At 50.3% G+C, this 19,785-nt stretch overlaps 1 protein-coding gene across 1 annotated transcript in view; it reads right to left on the bottom strand.

Moving 5' to 3' along the window:
• The window catches only part of Ubac2 (UBA domain containing 2), a 158,651-nt gene that overhangs the window by 16,319 nt on the left and 122,547 nt on the right, over positions 1 to 19,785 (bottom strand). Inside the window, exon 7 of the mRNA XM_041669088.1 lies at positions 16,198 to 16,443. Within this exon, the coding sequence (XP_041525022.1) occupies positions 16,198 to 16,443 (246 nt within the window). The remainder of the gene's footprint in view (positions 1 to 16,197; positions 16,444 to 19,785) is intronic.

Raw genomic sequence — 19,785 nt, 5'->3', positions numbered from 1 at the left:
CATGTCATCGTGACAGGGAAAAGATTTTTCAAACAAAAATATGAATAATGTGGCTAAAAATCATTATATTACCAGTAAGAATGTACATTAAAAGTTCAGCTGTTGTTGACTAAAACAAAACAACGGAGTTAATGACAAACGGCATACATATTCACAACATGTAACAAACAAGAACATTCACATATACAGAAACACTAATGAGAAAAAACCCAGTGACAGGAGTCAGCAGAGAGTGTGATAAATAGACATTTACAGCAGAGGAAGCCTCAAGTAACAAATACCTACTACTGGGGAAATGCAAATCAAAGTAGGGTATCTCGCAGCAGCGGGACAAAGTAAGTCCAGCACCGGCAGCTGTGAGGACGGTTAAGATAAATGTGAGTTCTATGGCTGCTCAGGACGGTGCATACTGGGGAGCTGGGGAGCCTCGTCTCGGGATCGGGGAACTCTTCCATGCTAGCACCCGCACCTCCATCTCTGGGGGGTAGTAAGGGCTGAAAAGGTCTTTAAGGAAGAATGTCCTGGGAGGCAGTGAAATGACAGGAGCCCAGCTCGACCTTGTTCCCCTGCTCTGTAATACAGAAAGGTTCTTCAACAGAAGGTTCCAGGAGCTCTTGGCTGTCAGGCGCTTTCACACAGGGTAAATATGAACCTCTACAAACAGGAAGCACTTCCCTTACGCTGTCCTTTTCAAAAGCAACAGCCACACGTTTCACAGAGGTGGAAGGAAAGCTTGCATTTTCAAAAGACATTTTATGAAATACTAGTTACTGACAAGATGATTTCTAGAGAAAGTATCTCGTGCAGACAAACAACTGCCCCCACTCCTGAACTAAACAGCAGTGACTATTTCTAGTGTCTTCAGCAGAAACTGTGACCAGGTATCCACGCTGTCCACACCGTGGTGCATTCTGTGTGAGGAGGCTAGACCAGGCTCCATGGGCTGGGCACACGACCCTACACTGGAGCTGATCATCTGCAGGGAGACAAGACACCCAGAATTAGAGAAAACAAAACAGTGACTTCTGGCATTTCTGAGGGAAGACACGAAGCACAGCCAAAGGGCCAGAGAAGCCCTGAGCGGACCTCAGTCAAGTGTGGCCAGGGCATGGTGGACCTCAGCCAAGTATGGCCAGGGCATGGTGGGCCTCTGCCAAGTGTGGCCAGGGCATGGTGGGCCTCAGCCAAGTGTGGCCAGGGCATGGTGGACCTCAGCCAAGTATGGCCAGGGCATGGTGGGCCTCAGCCAAGTGTGGCCAGGGCATGGTGGACCTCAGCCATGTGTGACCAGGGCATGGGGACCTCAGCCAAGTGTGACCAGAGAAGCCCTGAGCGGACCTCAGTCAAGTGTGACCAGGGCATGGTGGACCTCAGCCAAGTGTGGCCAGGGCATGGTGGACCTCAGCCAAGTGTGACCAGAGAAGCCCTGAGCGTACCTCAGCCAAGTGTGACCAGGGCATGGTGGACCTCAGCCAAGTGTGGCCAGGGCATGGTGGGCCTCAGCCAAGTGTGGCCAGAGAAGCCCTGAGCGGACCTCAGTCAAGTGTGGCCAGGGCATGGTGGGCCTCAGCCAAGTGTGGCCAGGGCATGGTGGACCTCAGCCAAGTGTGGCCAGGGCATGGTGGACCTCAGCCAAGTGTGGCCAGGGCATGGTGGACCTCAGCCAAGTATGGCCAGGACATGGTGGACCTCAGCCAAGTGTGGCCAGGACATGGTGGACCTCAGCCAAGTGTGGCCAGGGCATGGTGGACCTCAGCCAAGTGTGGCCAGGGCATGGTGGACCTCAGCCAAGTGTGGCCAGGGCATGGTGGACCTCGGCCAAGTGTGGCGCTCAGGCTGAATCAAGGCAGAGCTTAGCTATGGGGAGAGACCAGGTATTTCGTCAGTGTGCTCAAGGACAGAGCAGGAACAAAGTCACAGAGCAGTCTCTAGCACTAGAATGCCTGGGGGTTCAGACTGCAGCTCTGCCTCTGCCTGTGGGATCCTGTCCATCAGTTTCCTCAAATGTACAACGGGAACAGTTCCTCGTGCTCACGGGGGTGTGTATGAAGGTGTGATGAGACAGCTCTACATGTAAGCATTTAGGACACTCTGAAGACAGCAATCAGTCTATGCCGCTGCCTTTCTTCAGCTTGCTATGGACCCTGGAGGCCCTGATGGATGGAGGGTTGGCACACCCCTCTTCCCTGCTGTCTTGCCAGCCCAGTGTTACCCAGTACAGCTGGAGCTACTTCCTTATCCAAGAGGATGCTCTGAAAGATTGAACTGGGGAGTGCTAATAGGATATTGTGAATGTGATGTCTCAAAAAACTTAAATGCTTCCAAAGCACCCACACTGAAAAGGGTGGCCTCTGGGGAAGCTACACCTGTCCTCAGTTTCTCTGTCTGGAGCATGCGTCATCAATCGGCTAGGAGAGAAATGCGACTCTCACACTTGGGCTACTGCTGATAGACACTGTGCTGGAAGACTGAAATGGTCAAGGTCAGCACCAAATGTGATATGAAGAGCTAAGGAGAGGCTCAGAGGCTAAGAGCTCATACCATGCGCTCTCTCAGTGGTCTGGAGCTGGCTGTCAGCATCCACATCAGGCAGCTCACAACTACCTGTAACCCTCACTCCAGGGGATCAGGTGACCCACATCCACACACGACAGAGAAAGAGAGAGAGAGGAGCAGACAGAGACAGACGGAGGGAGGGAGACACACACAGAGAGATATACACACATACAAATCAAAATCAAAATGACTCTAAAAACGAAAATGACCGCTCAGGGACCCTGTGCTAGGGCCGAGGGCTGAGGCTGAGTTGTATGCAGGCCTCCTGACCCTGCCACAGAACAAGGCTCTCCAGGGTCTCACCTCATGGCACATACCAGAAACACAGGCATGTACAGCGTGGAGGGCGGCAGGAGCAGCTCACAGCCAGCCTGGAGGAATGGGGGATCAGTGTCCTCGGAATCTCCTTATCTCATGTCCCCTCAGGTTGTGTTTCAGAAGTTCCTTCTCCATGTTCTGCTGACAAGCCCTCATCTACTTACAGAACTTCAGGCACCCTATTTGTGGTGAGGATTCTGGCCTGGTAGCTATAGGAACAGGTGTCCTGGAAATACCTCTACCTAAACGTTCCAGAGGCACCGCACCCGGAGCACGTCCCAAACCCACCTTCAATCCTATTTCCACCCCATGCTGCAACCCAAGAGCGATATCCACACCTGCACCCAGCAGGAGCAGGCCTAGCTCTGTCCCCTGGGACCACACTGCTCGGGTCAGGCCACTTTCCAGGGTTTTCCTGTGTCCTTCCTCTACTTAAAAACCCTTCAACCACCCCTGATGTTTTAAAGTTTTTTCCATTTTATTTGTGTATGTATGTGTGTGCATTTGTGGATGTCAGAGAACATACAGGATTTTATTCCACCATGTGGGTTGTGGGAACCGAATTCAGGTTGTCACACTCAGTATCCAGGGCCTGAACTTGCTGAGACATCTCACAGACCCCAGATGCTAACATTAAAACGAGAGAATCATTCTATTTTTCCAAATTAGAAAAGGAATCGAGAACAGCGTTACTGTTTTCTACGTTGCCAACCTCTTTACTGTCTGACCGAACAGGAAGAGGACAGGTGCACACTTGAATCGTCAGTTCTGCTCTACTTGGTTCTGAAGCGATGAAGACAAACAAAAACCGAAGGGCAGCACATACCAAGTCTCCCATACACTACAGACCACACTCTGACACCATCAGCAGGTCCCCAGGACAAGGGCTTTCCAGGTTGTTGCTTCTAGTGATCTTCGTTACTAACCCGCTCTCGGCTCCTCTGCTCTCCCCATGAGCGGGGCTGGGAATCTCACCCCATGACAGCTCACTATACATTTCGACTGCACACCGACTAGCCTGACTCTCACACAGACTATACCCTCTACCAGGGCTCAGACTCCGCTCTGTTCTGTGCAGGCCTGGCACATTAAATCCTTGGGAAACAGCCACTGCATGGATGGGTGGACAAGGACACAACGAAGCACACCGCACTGCTATGCTGCATGGGGCTCTCTCAGCGGAGATCCACAGTCAGTTATAACCTGTAACACTAGGTAGTGGGCTAGTAAAGTAGGTGGGATGCAAGGGTGGGAGGGCTGGAGGAAGGAGGCTCACAAAGTAGAGGCTGAAACAGGCTCCTCAGAGTGCAGCAGTAACTACAGGTCTCCACGCCGCTCCCACAGCTGCGGGGGAAATGCAGCCTGTCCAGTAAGCATGCACACGCTCGGATTCACTTGTCAGCATGCAGCATGCTGTGGTCCTGGGAGGGGCCAGGTGAACAGATCCACAGAGCTCAGCTGAGTTGACAGATGCCCAGGCAGCACCCGGGATGGCGCAAGGCAGGTGTGTGTGTGTGTGTGTGTGTGTGTGTGTGTGTCCCGCCTGGGCACTGATAGCAAGTTACTAGCTTAGAGGAGGGAAATCCTGTCCAAGGCCACTGCTCAGCAGGAGCTTCCTGGCAAAAACACAGGGGAGAAAAGAAGGAAGGCTGCCTCCTTTACCACTTTACCACACATTTAAACCAGCAATATATCCTTTAAGTGGCCAAGAAATGGGAGGCACAGTACAAGGCACAGAATAAATCCCCATCTGAAAAAAAAAAAAAAAACAAAAACAAAATCCAGTCCACTGGCAGTATCTTGAGGCCATGAAGCTTCAGAGAAAACCCCAGAATCTCACACCAGGCTGTGTGTAGAGCGCCAGCCTCTCTTCCTGTGCATTCAGCACAGGGCTCTGTCTGCTCCGCAGGCTGGGCAAGTGTCAGAGCAGTGGCGTAGGAGGAACAGGGTGACCACTGACCCAGAACTCCACGGGGCTGTGATGGCTCTCAGTTTCAGTTTTTCTATGGTTCATCTTGCTGACCCGTTTTTGACTGAGAGCCTTCAGACCGCCTGGGTTTTCCAGCAGGTCCCATGGGGGCTGGATAGGAGCTCTACATTCTGCTGCTCAGGGGATGGCATTTCTGGCGACATCGCCATCCTCAGCCATCTCTCTCTTTCCTCTCTGCGGTCATGAGCCTTGTTTCTTTCCTTGGGTTGGCAAGGCTGGGGCCACAGCAATGTTTCTGGAGACTGACCTGGGGATAAGGGGACACCACGGAGGGGTACAGTGGCACGGGAAACCTATGTTATAGCCCCGAATGGGGCTCAGCAGTCCTTGCAAAGAACTCTTCAGCCAGCACTGAGCCTGCAGACAGATGGCCCAGGTCTGCTCCTGAAAGAATGGAGACACCGTCATGGCTTGCTCTCCTGAGACAGGAACCACTTTCACGCTTCAACATCAGCTGCAAACTCTGCTGTAAATATTTTCTCTTTGATTCAGCAAACAGGAGATCTGGCAAATCCTATGTGGGGAGCCACAGGGGTGGCAGGGGCACCCTGGAAGAAGAGGGCTAAGGTTCTATTTCAGCTTCTGTGGTCACCCTGGCCACAGGCTTTGTACACTGTGGGCTCCTGTGACTATAGGCCAAGTCTCTCTCAGGAGGTTGTGATAACTGAGGATGCTAACGCCTACCCATGACTAAGCCACACAGCAAATGCACTTCTGGATTATTTGTTTCAGCCACCAAGGAGGTGGTACAGTGACTTGTGTGTGTGAGTGCGTGTGTGTACACGCGTGTGTGTGTAAGAGAGAGAGAGAGAGAGAGTGCACACGTGGGGTGTATATGTTGTGTGCGTGTGTATGCGTGTGTGTACACGCTTGTGTGTAAGAGAGAGAGAGAGTGCGCACGTGGGGTGTGGGGTGTATATGTTGTGTGCGTGTACGTGCATTGTGAGCAGGCTGGGGGTGTGTGTATATGTTGTGTGTGCGTGCGTGCGTGCGTGTGTGTGTATTGTGTGTGGAGTGGGGTTAGGGGCTCCACAGCCCCAGTCTTGACTGGAGAATCTCTTGCACAGTCAGATTACACTGCTTCCTAGGTCGAAGGTATCTTTCCCCTCTCGATTTGACTTCAGTGCTCATGAACACCACACACAAGTGTAGGGCGCATGAAGTAATAAGGGCAGCGGCGGGGCTGCGTCCCCAACACCCCAGCCGCCTGCCCAGCTAGCTTATGCCCCGAAATAATTACACGGACACTGTATTCTTTTAAACACCGTTTGGCCCATTCTCTTCTAGGCTAATTCTCACATATTAATTTAGCCCATTCCTAATCATCTGTGTGTAGCACCCCAAGGTGCGCTTACCGGGGAGATTCTAGCCTAGTCCATCCTGGGTCGGAGCTTCATCCCGGGAGTGGGGCATGGCATCTCTCTCAGGCAGGCGCACAAGGTAAGGTCTCACACATGCTTTCCAGAAAAACTAGGAACAAAAGCACATTGTCCAGCAGAGGCAGAGTCCACTCCTGCCCAGTACCTCCTTCTTTCATTCTTTGGTCTGCCAAGTATTTGATTGTTTTTTTTTCCTGCCTAACTTTAGTTCTATACAGAAATTAGTACATGTTAAGTCAGAACCAGAATTACCCCTGGCACTTGAAACTGGTACATGTTTTGACAGAAAAAGAGGTGACTTTGTTGAAAATGAGAGAATGACTCAAGATTTCCCCCTTGTATTTACATCCCCTCCCTGAGATGCCATCCACTTTCATGTCTTCAGCAATCGGCTCTCATGCCTGACTTCAGTAAGCACTCTGCCAGGGCGAACTTCAGCTTTCCACTCTAATGGCAGCCAAGCTCCTGCAATCCTTGGTGGCTATCTCAAAACCCTCACTCAAGGATGACAGCTCTTCCTTTATGGGGTCTGCCACTGCCTGTGTCTTTGCTGGACCATTCTGAGGTTATACCGTTGGCTTCTTGATGACACGGCTGCTATTCACACTTTCTCCAGTGTTACCTGCACACCACTGCGGGCGACTGCACACAAGCCTCCACAGCAGCAGCAGCACAGCGGAAAAAAACTCTGTCATGATGTCTGAAACATCCGTCCTGTTCTGATGGTCCAAACCACTCCTGTCTTAAGCATTCCCTCCACTTCCCAGAACTCTCCTCACGCAGTATACCATCTCTTCATGCAGACCTGTGTTTACACAAGTGATCTGATCCCTTGGAATATGTGTCCCAATTTTCTTGGGGCTTTCCCCCCTTTTCTGCACAGGCCCAATTTTTATTTCATGCCCACATCAGTTTCACTCACCGAAGTCCTGCTTCCTCTCCTCTGGCAGGCTCCGTGGGACACAGTCATGGTACCAGTTCCACACAGAGTAAACCCTGGAATTTGGGTTTCCACTGGACACAGTGGCAGGCCGAACTAGACGGTTCTAAAGCCAACTGAGTACATCTTCTTCCCTGGACTAGTGAGCATCTTGGAAGTTGACAGTGTTCTCCCTGTTGGAGCAGAGCCTCCGTCCCTGCAGAGTGGCTGTGGGCAGAGCTCCTAGTCCCCCATCCCCACTCTGCTGAGCTCCTTTGGCAGCACTGAACCATGAGGGATCTAAGGGAGAAACAAGCCCCTTGGGTGTCAATCTTCTAGAGTCAGAGCCGTGGGTGCTATCCTCCCAAGGAAGGCAGATGGAGAAGTGAGTGTCTCTCATTTAAGGGATGTGCTGAACCACGAAGCACGGGCACAAGTCTGGGCAAAGTGTGGCATACACATGGAGCTCATGACTTCATTAGGAAGATCTTGGCAGACCTTGGTTGGCCAACACGTGTTATGATCTCTGGAAAGAGGGCATGGCTCACATCTGGAAATTACGGGCTTCTGGCACATGCTGAGGGCTCGGAATGCTGGGTGCGAGGGGGAGACTCTGTGAAAGCCTAGGCTTCTCAAGATAAGGAGTTCCAGTGAATTCTGTGTTTGCAACCAAGAAGAGAAGGGCTGATCGCTCTAGTCTATCCACATCTAACATGACGCTTCCTGTTCCATCTCTACTCTCATTGAGGGTTCTAAAAAGTAACGAAAAAGTGAGCCGAGGAAGAAAATCCAACAGAGAATTAGAGTTGATTATAACTTTTGGACCTTCAAAGAAAATCACTGTCGCTTACCTACCCCCTTAAACACCATGAGACTGTGTAGTGCTCCCCTTTCTCACCAAGACACCAGAACAGAATGGAAAATAGAAATGATTTTCACGAATGTCACTTAATGAGTCAGGTTTGGAAAAGTGTTATAGAGTTTGACTGATCCTATCTCTGGGGCTGAATCTCGTCAGCAAGGCCAGCGAGAGCAGTGACAAAGCAGGCAGACAGCCGCCATCCGCAGAGGCGCAGACCGCCATCAGCAGCTTTTGGCTTCGCTTCACCTAGAACAGCACTTGCGTCTCGTTTTCACTTAACTGCAGATTTTTATCGGCTGAGCTCTAGTGACTTTTCCCACATCTGACACGACACACTCACACACTCAAGGGAGAAGAGTCATAAAGGAACCGGCTCTGGCTGGTTAGGCTTTGTTGACAAAGAAGCACAATAATTTGATGAGAATTATTTTCAAATCAAATCACATCAAAAAGTGAAAGAGCACAGCCACGTGCAGAGATGCGCGTGGGCCAGCCTGCGTGGCAGCGCCCCAACTCAGGCCTCCGTGGCCTGTCCGCATGGATAGAGGGGCCACTGCCACCTCTGCCTGATGATGGCACGACACTTTACTGTGACTGTCTCTTTCTCTGTCACATCAAGGTCAGGACACAGTGCCTGGCTCACAGGTAGCATACAAAGTAATGTGTTCCGTATGGAGTTTTGTATACACAGGCGCATTCACACACACTTTGTTCTCCCCCCACCCCTCTTTCTGGCCCCTGTCCTCCCCACAGCTACTACGCTCCTCTGCTTTCATGTCTTGTGTATCCACTGCTCTGGACACAGAATTTCCATTTGGATGCTAACAGTGGTCTGTAGCTGGTTGTGGTGATATTATGTAATTCTGTGAATGAAAATTAGTGACTTGCACACTTCACGTGAATTACTCAACAGAATACTTTCCTATACCAGAAACACTTATTAAATAACAAATACTTATTAGCGAAAAGGCCTTTCATACTGTGCACGGCAGGTATGAGTCATGCTGCAGGTTGGGAGGCACCTGACAACCCTTCTGTGGGTGGAGGAGGAGAGAAACAATCTTCACAGCCACAAACTCTTATTGGGGTAGGTGAGAGAGTAGCTAATGTGCTTCAAGCCAGTACTGTGGAGCTCACTGCACTGCACGTGTGAACGGTGGTTAGATGCGCGGGGGGGGGGGGGGGGGGGGGGGGCATTGACACCTGTCCTTGCTGTCCTTGCATGAATAATGACTACTTATCACCAAAACAGGCAGACGGGCACTCAGGAAGTCCTGGGCAGCCCAATGCACGCAGCAGGGGAAACGCTGACACCAGCGGCCCCAAGTCTCCAGGAGGCTATACCAAGCACTGTGCCTTCACACAGGGTTCACCTGAACCCCGCTCCTACGGGACACCTGAGGGTAAGGTTCAGCCTCAAGTGTGTGTTGTGCTACATGGGATCACCAGGGAACAGGAAAATGGTTCACACGAGTGAACAAAATGTCAGGAACCCAGGTTTTCCATGAAGAGTAAACTGAAAGGCGCTGGCTGCAAGCCTCTAGGGCAGGCATCACAACACTGAGAGGGTGATGGCCATGCAGGACGTACTTACCCTCTGAGGAGAGGCAAAAATAAGGCCATTCTGTAGGGACAAAAAGATTGCTCAGCTCTGAACTGTACAACAAAAGGCGGCCTGGTGTACAGGTGATATTATGTTCAGCTTTGTTCTAGAAGTTGAAGCTTTTAAGGGAGACAGGTTAGTTCCCAGGTCTGGACCATGTCTCAGGCGTCCTGAGAGACACAGAATGTGTGCCCACGTCATGGCAGTGACCTAAACTCCAGAGATCTTCTGATCCCTCGGAAACTCTTAGACCATTCTTTATCCCCATGACAACCATTAGACTGTGTGCGGCTCACCCTGTCTACCCAGAGCTGTCTCCCTAAATGCTTTTTTTTCCCCTTTTCATTTTATGACTGTGCTCCATACTGTGAGTTTACTCAGAAAAGCTACAAACTGTTTTGGCCTTAACACAACCCCACACCAGTCAACACAGCACTCCTAATGGCAGATGCACAGGGGTAGGGAAGGGGCTCTCTCAGCCCCAAAGCCATTCTCCAGGAGACACCACTGGGAGTCTCAGATTGAATTCTAACACTATTCATGGCAGTGAAAACACCACCAGATTCAGCCACACCACGCTGCCCGACCTGACCTGATGCCAGACCAAAGCCTGCACTGCACCTGTACTTCTGACTGGCTGCCGAGCCCCACAACTCCCTCCTCTAGGTTGATACTCAGGGAAACACTTATATCTACCCATTTATTGTGACGGCTACAGACGAATACAGATGACCAGGCAGATGGAAGAGATGCACGCGGCACAGCACGGGAAGCTGTGGGCTCTCTCTGCGCACCACCCTCTAGAAATCTCCATGTGTTCTGCTATGTAGGAACTACTTAAAACTTAGTCCCTGTGAGTTTTTGGTTAGGTCATGAAGGCATGACTGATTAAATCAACGACCATTGCTGATCAGCCCATCCCTCAGCCCTTCTTCCCAAGGGAATGCTAGGTGTTGTCTCTCATCACAAAGCCAGTTCCCCTGGCTGGGCCTCTACCAAAAAGAGCATCACGGGGGAGGAGGGATGGGCAGGAGCTAGCTGCTCAGACACCCCCACTTCACAGCCCAGGCAGCCCCTAACCTGTGACTGCCCTACATTGCAGGCAGATAGCTGTGGTCGGCCACCCTGACCCGACGCTGTTAGCTCCTTACAGCAGTCTCAGTTCCCACAGTGTTTGGGGACCCTAGTCTTTTTCCCTTGGGGCCCTTGCACCCCAAATGATGACCTCTTCCAGATTCCTTCAAGCACCCTAGACTGCAGGGACACTGAGCCTCAGGGGCACACGGTCTGGCAGGACCCTCACCCCACCACTGCTTCACCTTCAGCAGCTGCGGACTGGGGGAGGCAGGATGTGTCCTGCACACTCATGGGGCAATGCGCTCACTGCACTAGAGCCCAAAAAGGCACAAATGGGCACTAGAGCCCAAAAAGGCACAAATGGGGAAAACTGTCTTCTTTCCTCCAAGAGCTCATGTCTGGCGGGGACTAACACGAGACCCCATGGCTGGCAAGGAGGTGCAAGGACGGGCAGAGTAGTCGGATTTCTGAGTCTGTAACTAGCCTGGTTTACATAATGAGTTCCAGGATAGCTAGAGTTACATAGTGAGACCTCCACCCCCATACAAACACTGGCCCCGGCAGCAGCAAGCCAGACACCATAAGAAAGTGACTGTGCCCTACTGGAGCCGGCAGCTGTGTCGGCACAGAGACAGGAGGCTGGGAGAACAGAGCTAACATGTCAGTGCTGCCGAGTGAACTTACTGATGACAGACACACATCATAGACATCAGATACATTAAACAGTAAGGCCAGTTTTCAACTCAACTAGCCCAGGGGAAAAGCATACCTACTTGAAGAGGTGTCCAGAAAGACCCGCGGGAGGGTCGGAGCACCCCTGGAGCATCACCATGTCTGGGCTTCCTGAATACAAGGCTCCTGATACTGGCTCTGTCCAGACATCGGTCCCCAACCCCAGATGAGAAAAGTCCTGGAGAGATGACAAAAATCTGCAAGAGCAGCAAAGCTGAGGAGCAACGCTCGCAGGAACGTGAGGTCACCATCAGCAAAGCTTGTGGGAACGTGAGGTCACCGCCAGTACCGCTCACGGGAACGTGAGGTCACCATCAGCAAAGCTTGTGGGAGCGTGAGGTCACTGCCAGCAATGCTCACGGGAACGTGAGGTCACCGTCACGTTGCTACGGCAGATGTGAGCATGGGCTATCTCACACATAGGCAGGGGTTGCATGGTGCTTCTCAGTGTCCTGCCATAGTCCCTTCCTCCCCTCAGTGCCTCCCTCCTGAGGAAGCTCCTTTGTCAGGGTGAACACCTGCTCTTCCTGCTACACCTCCTCCCCTGGCAACCCTGTTCCTGAACTTCCTGCTTTCTTCCTGGCTGCTCTGTTAGCCTAAACATGAGCTTGGTCTGTCTGTCATGACTTGTTTTCAGCTTGCCCTTGCAGGACATCCGTGTGCCTTTCCAGCTCCGACTGTTAAGCTGGCATCAGCATTCGAAGTAACCCTGTCAATAGTTACAGCACACACATTTACTCATCAGTTCCCCAAATATTTGCTAAGCTCCTATTGGTGCCCTATTATCCGTGCACTGGGGAAGCAGGCAGCCTGCTCTCTGCATCCCATCACACTGCATAGGTGAGCTGGTCCCTGGTTAGAGCTGAACTAAGTGCTAGACAAAGAAACTGGGACCCAGTGGGAGACTGAAAAGGCTTCCCAGAGAGATACTATTTGCCAGGAAAACTGGAGAGTGGATGGGAATCAGGCAGGCAAAAAAACCAACACCAAACACACTTTTCTCTGTGTGGTAGATCTGGGTGGCTGCGGGAGGTGAGGGCTCTGATGAACTGCAAATAGCTTAGCAAGGCTTGCGGTGCAGTGTGGGAAGGAGGCAGGGGCCGTGTGTAAACTACCCTAACAGCTAAGAAGAACTGCTCAAAGATTTCAGGGGGAGTGATGTTTCAGAGACCACTGACAAAGCAAACGACGGGGCAGACGCTGCCGTAGGAGCAGGCAAATGAGGCCATGGGCATGGACTCAGGTGGTGGAGATGATGGGGGCAGGAACAACCAACCGATATAAAGGAGACCTGACACTTCACTAGAGCAGGGGCAAGGTGTGGAGGGGCGGAGGGGTGGAGTGCTGGGCCGCTGCAGACAGGAGCAGGGAGCAGCACCTGCTCAGGAGTCAGGGCAGCCTGTGGGCTGAAGATGTTGGGACTGAGGAGGGCAGCGAGTACAGCAGAAATGGGTCTCTGGGAGACCCCAGGGCACAAGAGCACAAGTCCATCTCAGGGAGACGGAAGGCCACCCCATAGATATAAACTGAGTCCAGGAACTTCAACGGCACAGCCTTGGGGCTTTGGCCCAGCGCTTACCTGCTTGGGTGGCCTTGTGTGGCCTTGAAAGCAGCTCACTGAGTGAGGGGAGAGCTTCAAATAGACGGGCAGGACTGAACTGGGGCCAGGGGCAAGTGGGTGGCATAGCACATGGTGCCCTTGCTAGTAATACGTGAAGCACGCCAGTCAGCAAGTGAGGCAGCGAGCCCCGCGGACTGGCTGACCTGAAGCTCCACAACAGACGGAAGCCCTAGGTCCACCGTAGGGTAAGCATTAAGAACAAATGTGTTGGAAAAATCTATGAAAAATAGCCCTTCCCCCAGATCAACGTAACTGGCATGCAAAGGTCTCACTCACACACAAGCACGGGAATCTTTCATGGTGGTTTAACAGGCAGAAGATTACTGTGTACTGGTCTACCATGCATAAAGATAAAGGGTCAAACGGCCCATGAGGAAGTTCAGCAGGCTGTGGTAATGAAGCTTAGGAAAATAAACCTAGAAAGCTTAGGGCAGATGCCCTTGGCTGTCCAGGCTGCTTTCCTGCTCTGAACTTCAGGCCCTTGGAGAGCGGAGAGGCCTGGCAGACAGCAGAGAGAGCCACAAACAAGAGCTGGTGCCATTCCCAGCACCAGTGGGAATGCATTCTCAGGGCGGAAGAGAGGGTGGGAAAAGAGTGTGTGGTGGACAGAGACACTGTGTGGCATCTGAAGGTTGCCATAAGAGAACATGTTGGCTCCTGGGGTCCCAGGCAGGGAATATATGAATTGCAGAGAACTATATCCCCACAGAAAACTATGATATATTAGAAACCGCCCAAGAATAATGCAATTTCAGTGTGTGCAGTAGAGACCCATCCGTCTGCAGGCTCTGGAAGCCCAGCAGAAACCTGCTGCCACAGTGAAAGGGCACACCCGGGGTCAGCACGGGCAGGGCCAGAGGGCACAAGGGCACAGGAAAGGCAGATATGCCAGACACCATGCCAACCACGTCTGTTGCACCAACACGGCTCCTAGCTCACACCTGCCACAAGCTGTGAGCCTGTGACAACCAGAACGAGGGGAGGACAATGGCCAAGTATGGTTCAGGGATATTCTTGAAAATGCTCAGGGCTCTTCTCGGGCACTGCGCAGGGAGATCTCGGGAAGGCAGAGGGGAGCTCCTCCCACGGGAGGAGCTGGTTAGTTCCCTCAGTCTTCCACTTCGCATAAAGAGCAGTGGCCTGCTGGTAACAAAATGCAGCCTGCAGATTTACTGGGTTGGTCAGCCAGGAAGCTGGACGGTAAGGGCCAAGGAAACCCGAGGGAAGGCAATGAGCCCAGCTAAAGGAACTCTCGGGAAGGGTGTTGGCTGTTTCTATGTTTTCCCAAATTAATTCCTACCACAGACATCCATCATAATAAAGGCTCCAAGCAGGAGGCAGACGGAATGATAACAACCTTATTATTGTCCATCTCAGTACTGGTTCAGGAGGAGTAGCCATGGCGACAGGACGGAGGTTATACACTACCCACTACCCATGTACTGACATCGTGGACTAGCTAATCTGCCATCAGCAGACAGCAGTATGCTTGATAGACCACTCTCAAGAAAAAATGAGCACGTGGTGCCAACCAACACTGGGCACTGACTCTGCGGAACCATGAGTCTGTATGTTGAAAGCCTACAGCCTCGGCAGGATGGGATTTAGACACAGGGTCTGCAGCGGTTAATTAAGGCCAAGTGAGGTCATTCAGGGGCCCTAATCCAAAAGAAATGGTTTTCTTATGAAAAGAGATTAGGGCTCAGAACATCATGCCCCAAAGTCTGGCACCTTGATGTGCTGGGCTCTTTGAGGTGAAGACTCTGGAAGCCTCCGAAGCAAGGTCTCTCTAGCCTTCGCCCACCATCCCATCCAAGAGTAAGGCACAGAAACCAGAATTTCTTTTCCCCAAGGCAGGCCACTGACACTAGAAACCCACTCACCACGGTGCACCACAGAACCTACAAACCTCCCTTTCCCCATAAAGACTTTCATCTTGGAGGGTCCTACGCTGTACCCAGGAGGGGAGGAAGCTACAAAGGGGCCAGGAAGACTGAGCAGCCAGGCCTTGCTGGGCTCTCTATGGCCATCCCACCCATCCTTCCCCTCTTCTCGAGGGTCTTGTGGATCCACTGCCTCCTGTCAATCACAGGCTTCACTCCTACCTGTGCTGACTGTAGACAGAATCCTTCTCACACAGCTCCGTGCTCTCTGTTCTCATGTATGGAGCTGAGGTCATCAGTCCTTTCCACCCCCACATCTCTGAGTTCCCTACAAGAGCACACGCCAGCTGTCTTTGAACATGTATGTAATACACCTGCATTGTGTGCTCCGAAGTGACGTCAAAGTCAGACAGGTCTGTACGGATGACTCTGGTTTCCTTCTCTTCTATCCCACACTCCCTTCCAAAATATAAACCCTGGAACCCACATTCCCAATAGGGGCACAAAGACATCAGACTAGACAGAGTTCAATTCTGTAGGCCACTGAGACCTAAAGCCCTACCGCCTCACACCCGGGGAAGAAGGCACGAGAAAACCCTGCATCTCTCAGCACCCCAGAAGATGAAGGAGGAGGCCGGAAGTGAAGAGCCCAGTGTCCTGGGTCATGCAAGTGTCCAAGGAAGATGCCAGACACTGGCTGGGTCGAGAGCAACTTCCCCTTTCCTTGTGCCCCTTGAAAGACAAGTGTTGCGTTGTAGTTTTGGCTACTGTGGTATTTGGAGGTAACTGTGCAGTGGCCCCTGGCTGCTAATGGCACACATTTATATGATGCAATCACTGGCTGTTCCCATCAGGCTTTCTTATCTGTGCTCACTTTAACCCAGGACAGTCATGAAGCTTTGCGTTCGTTCCTCATCCAGGGCACATGACTAGCTCTTTAACAGGAAGACACTGTGGCTTTGACAAGATTACAAACACTGATACATATCCTATCTTGCTAACTAGGTTGGTGCTTCTCTCTGAAATAATGCTAAGAATTGAGAATGTCCATTCTGATCGACTGCTCAGCTTGATGTATTTTGTTACCTTAAAAACAAAACCCCTGACACTGACAAAGGCCACCCTGAGACCTAAATTCTCAGTCTCCTGCAAACACATCAGAAGCTCACAGGTTCACACGCAGTGCGTGCACACACACACACGCACTCACGCACGCACGCACGCCGTCACACCTCAGGGCCGGCATGCAGGTCTCACCTGCTGCTGCCTTTGCCGTCTCACTTGTGCGAACTGAGAGAGCATCAGCTGCCGGTCAAGTTGCTCCATCCTCTGCTGCCTCTGGATGTCCACGGTGGCTCCCATCCCAACTCTGGCCTCGCTGGTTGGCTCTGAAGAAGAGAAGATGGGCTCGAGGGCCCAGGAGGAGAACCGGGCCATCCTGCCAGGGATGCGAAGCAGCTGGTGAACCTGGAACACTTTGCGGTCATAGCACATGCCTGAAATCTAAGAGAAAACACCCAGCTGATTGTTCAAACGTAACAAAGATTGAGATGGTGTATTTAACAGGGACTCGATAGTGACAATGTCTCCAATGGCATTTTCTAGATGTGGCAGTGTTCATAAGTCCTGCCACGTGGCCGAGCACACAGCACTCCTAAACACTCCTGCTGTGAGAACACTACTCGACACACAAACCAACGCGGACTGAACTTAGTAAGACAAGCTTGCTCCATAATCAGGAGTTAGCAAAGGCCTGACCACTTCACATACCACGTACAGATACAGTTGTAAGGAGGATGTCTCAATTTTAAAAGAAATCCAGGGGCTGGGAGATGGCCTGGTCAGACAAACATGGAAACCTGAATTCGGTCCCTGGCTCCCAGCCAGACCTGGCTGCATGTGCAAATACCCCGTGCTGGGGAGGCTGAATCATACGAATCCCTGGGGTTCACCGACCCAATAGCCCGCAAGCCCTAGGTCCAAGTGAGGGAGCCCATCTGAAGAAGCCAGGTGGACGATCCTGGGACAGATACCAAGATTGACTTCTGGCTTACATACAAATTAAGTTACAAAATACAAAAAAGGTTTGATTATCTAAACAATCTCACATTGGAGCAACTCTGTGGGGCCCCACTGGCAGATGGCCCGAGGGACACACAGGGCCAGAAAGGAAGGACATGTAAACCCCGAATTTACCCAAACATGGCTCTTTCTCTAGATGTTCAGTTACTCATTAATATTAGTTAGCAATAGATACTTGTGGAAAATACTTTTTACAAACAAATCTATTTGTTGTAAAGATCATTACAAAAGATATTTACATAGAAGGAGAAACCTCAGGATTTCTTCTTAATATGGCTTTTTAGGTAAAAATCACCATACATATTCTTTTAATACATAAAAAAACTTTAACCGGGTGATGGTGGTTCTCACTTTTAATCCCAGAACTTGGGGTGGAGGATGTAGGTGCAGGCAGATCTCTGTGAGTTCAAGGCCAGCCTGGTCTACAGCACGAGTTCTCGGTTGCCAGCACATCCATCCCTTCACTGGCACTGAAGCCGACTTCTTTGGGACTCCAGCACATACAGAGGACCAGCTGGGACACCAGCCTCCTGGGACTGAGCAGCTGCTGGGTTCTTGTTTGACTCAGGCTGTAAGTCATTCCAATAAATTCCCACATATAGATACATATTTATAAAAATTCATATACATATAGAATGAAACCCCCCCTCCATATAAATATAGTGGTATAGTTTTTGTGTTGTAATAAATAAAGCTTGTCTGAGATCAGAATGCAAAGCAGCCACACTAGTCAACCATGCAGACCAGGCAGTGGTGGCACACACCTTAATCCCAGCAGTCACACTAGTTAGCCATAGAGGCCAGGCGGTGATGCACGCCTTTGATCCCAGCACTAGAGAGGAGTATAAGATGGGAGGAGACGGGTCTCAGTCTCAGTCTGAGGATTTGTGGAGACAGGATCACCACTTCGGTCTGAGGTAAAGGTAAGAGCTTTTCTGATCTTCAGCTTGAACCCCATGTCTCTGGGTTTTTATTATTTGAGTTACATCTAGCACCCAATGTTTGGGGGTACGGATTCACAAAAAAGCAGTTTGCCTGTGGTTTTACAGCCACCTTCATAGGCTGGAGCTACACTCGGTCGAAGTCACAGCCCTACCAGCTAGGCGTTTCTTTCTTCTCTCCTGGGGGGCTCTCCCTAAACCCCCTCCTCAGGCTGATGTCAAACTAGTAGCTGCCTTGAAATCCAGTCAGGTTTTTACTGTTCTACGCAGCAGCAATCAGCCTCACATCTTCTTCATCATCATCACTGGTGGCAGATTTGGTGAGAAAATTGAGAATTATTTAAGGGAGGAATGAGTGAAGAGAAAGAGATTTTTCCCACATTAAAAAATTGGGAAACATCATTACAATGGGAGTTATGTCTCTGTATGATAATTTGCTGAACAGTTTGAAGACACAACAACCAACCTTAATATACCCAGTAACCTTACAGGAAGTACCAAATGCTAGAGGCTCTGAAGAGCTGAAGGGACTCCTATGGCAATGTTAGATTGGAGGAAGGAAGCAATTGTCTCCTATGGCATGCACTCACCTTTTGTGAAGCAAACGTTAAGTGTGTGGTCAGCTTGTAATAGAACTACTCCTAAGACTGGACAGACTTGGATACAGCTGTTTCAGAGCCTGGTCCACAATTGCAGTGGAGTACCTGGTTCAGAGAAGAGGCTAAGACTATGGAACAACGAACTAAAGCTAGAGGTAAGGAAATCTCCTAAGATCAACTTTTTAGAGAAGGTGAATATGCTACTATAGAAAGGAAAATTGTATATGATGACCACACCCTGGATTTAAGCCATGCAACAGCTCTGAATTCTTGGAACAGAATTGAAGAAGTAGGAAAGAAGATTTAATTATTTACTAAAGTCATACAGGGTTCAAAAGAAACCTTCACAGATTTCTTACATCAGCAGTAAATAGAATGATACCAAATCCAGAAGCTAGACAAATAGTAACTGACTTACAGACTTTTGAGGATGCTAACTCTCAATGCAAAAGGACAATTAAAGGCAAGATGAGCACCCTTGGAAGACTGGGTTTCAGATACAATCAATACTAAATCTCATGACGATGACACTTGGATAGGAGAGGTGATTTCCAGAGGTTTCAGTCACCTTGAAAGGGATTGTAAACAGGGTGTTCCCAGAAGCAATGTTTTTTTTCCAGGCTTAATCCTCTCAGAATGCCCCTCCCTTCTGGATGATGCAGAAGGCCACAAAGGCAGGCACTGGACTAATGAATGTAGGTCAACAAGGGATATTCAAGGTAACTGCCTGAGGGGCCTCTTACAGGCCCCTGTGTCAAATCTGGTTCAGTCATTTCCTGCCATCATAGAGTAAACTCCTTACAGAGCAATTAAAGATCCTAATGCCTATTGTAAGAAACCATCCTGCTCTAGATAACAGAACAGCTAGAAAAGAGAAAAAAAAATTCAGGAGAAACCATAGTTGAGTATTTCAGCAAACTTCTATGAATGAACAATGACCAAAACTATAAATACAAATAAATGACATTATTATTGAAGGCTTGGTGGACACAGGTGCGAATGTAACAATTTTACCAGAATCTTGGCATCCATATTGGCTCTTCAGGAGATAAATTTTCAGTTTTTAGGAATTGGAACTTTATCTCAGGCAAAGCAGAGCACAAGATGGGCTGAATGTATAGAGCCAGAAGGACAGAGAGGAATATTAAAACCATATGTAGCTAACATAGCAATGAATTTGAGGGGATGTGATTTGTTATATCAATAGAATACTCAGATTAACA

Source organism: Microtus oregoni, unplaced genomic scaffold (genome assembly GCF_018167655.1).
Source record: "Microtus oregoni isolate MIOR12 unplaced genomic scaffold, Mior012 000001F_ref0000356, whole genome shotgun sequence".
Taxonomy (NCBI): Eukaryota; Metazoa; Chordata; class Mammalia; order Rodentia; family Cricetidae; genus Microtus; species Microtus oregoni.
Note: the sequence above shows the minus strand (reverse complement) of the source record. Positions and strands in the feature narration are given on the sequence as shown.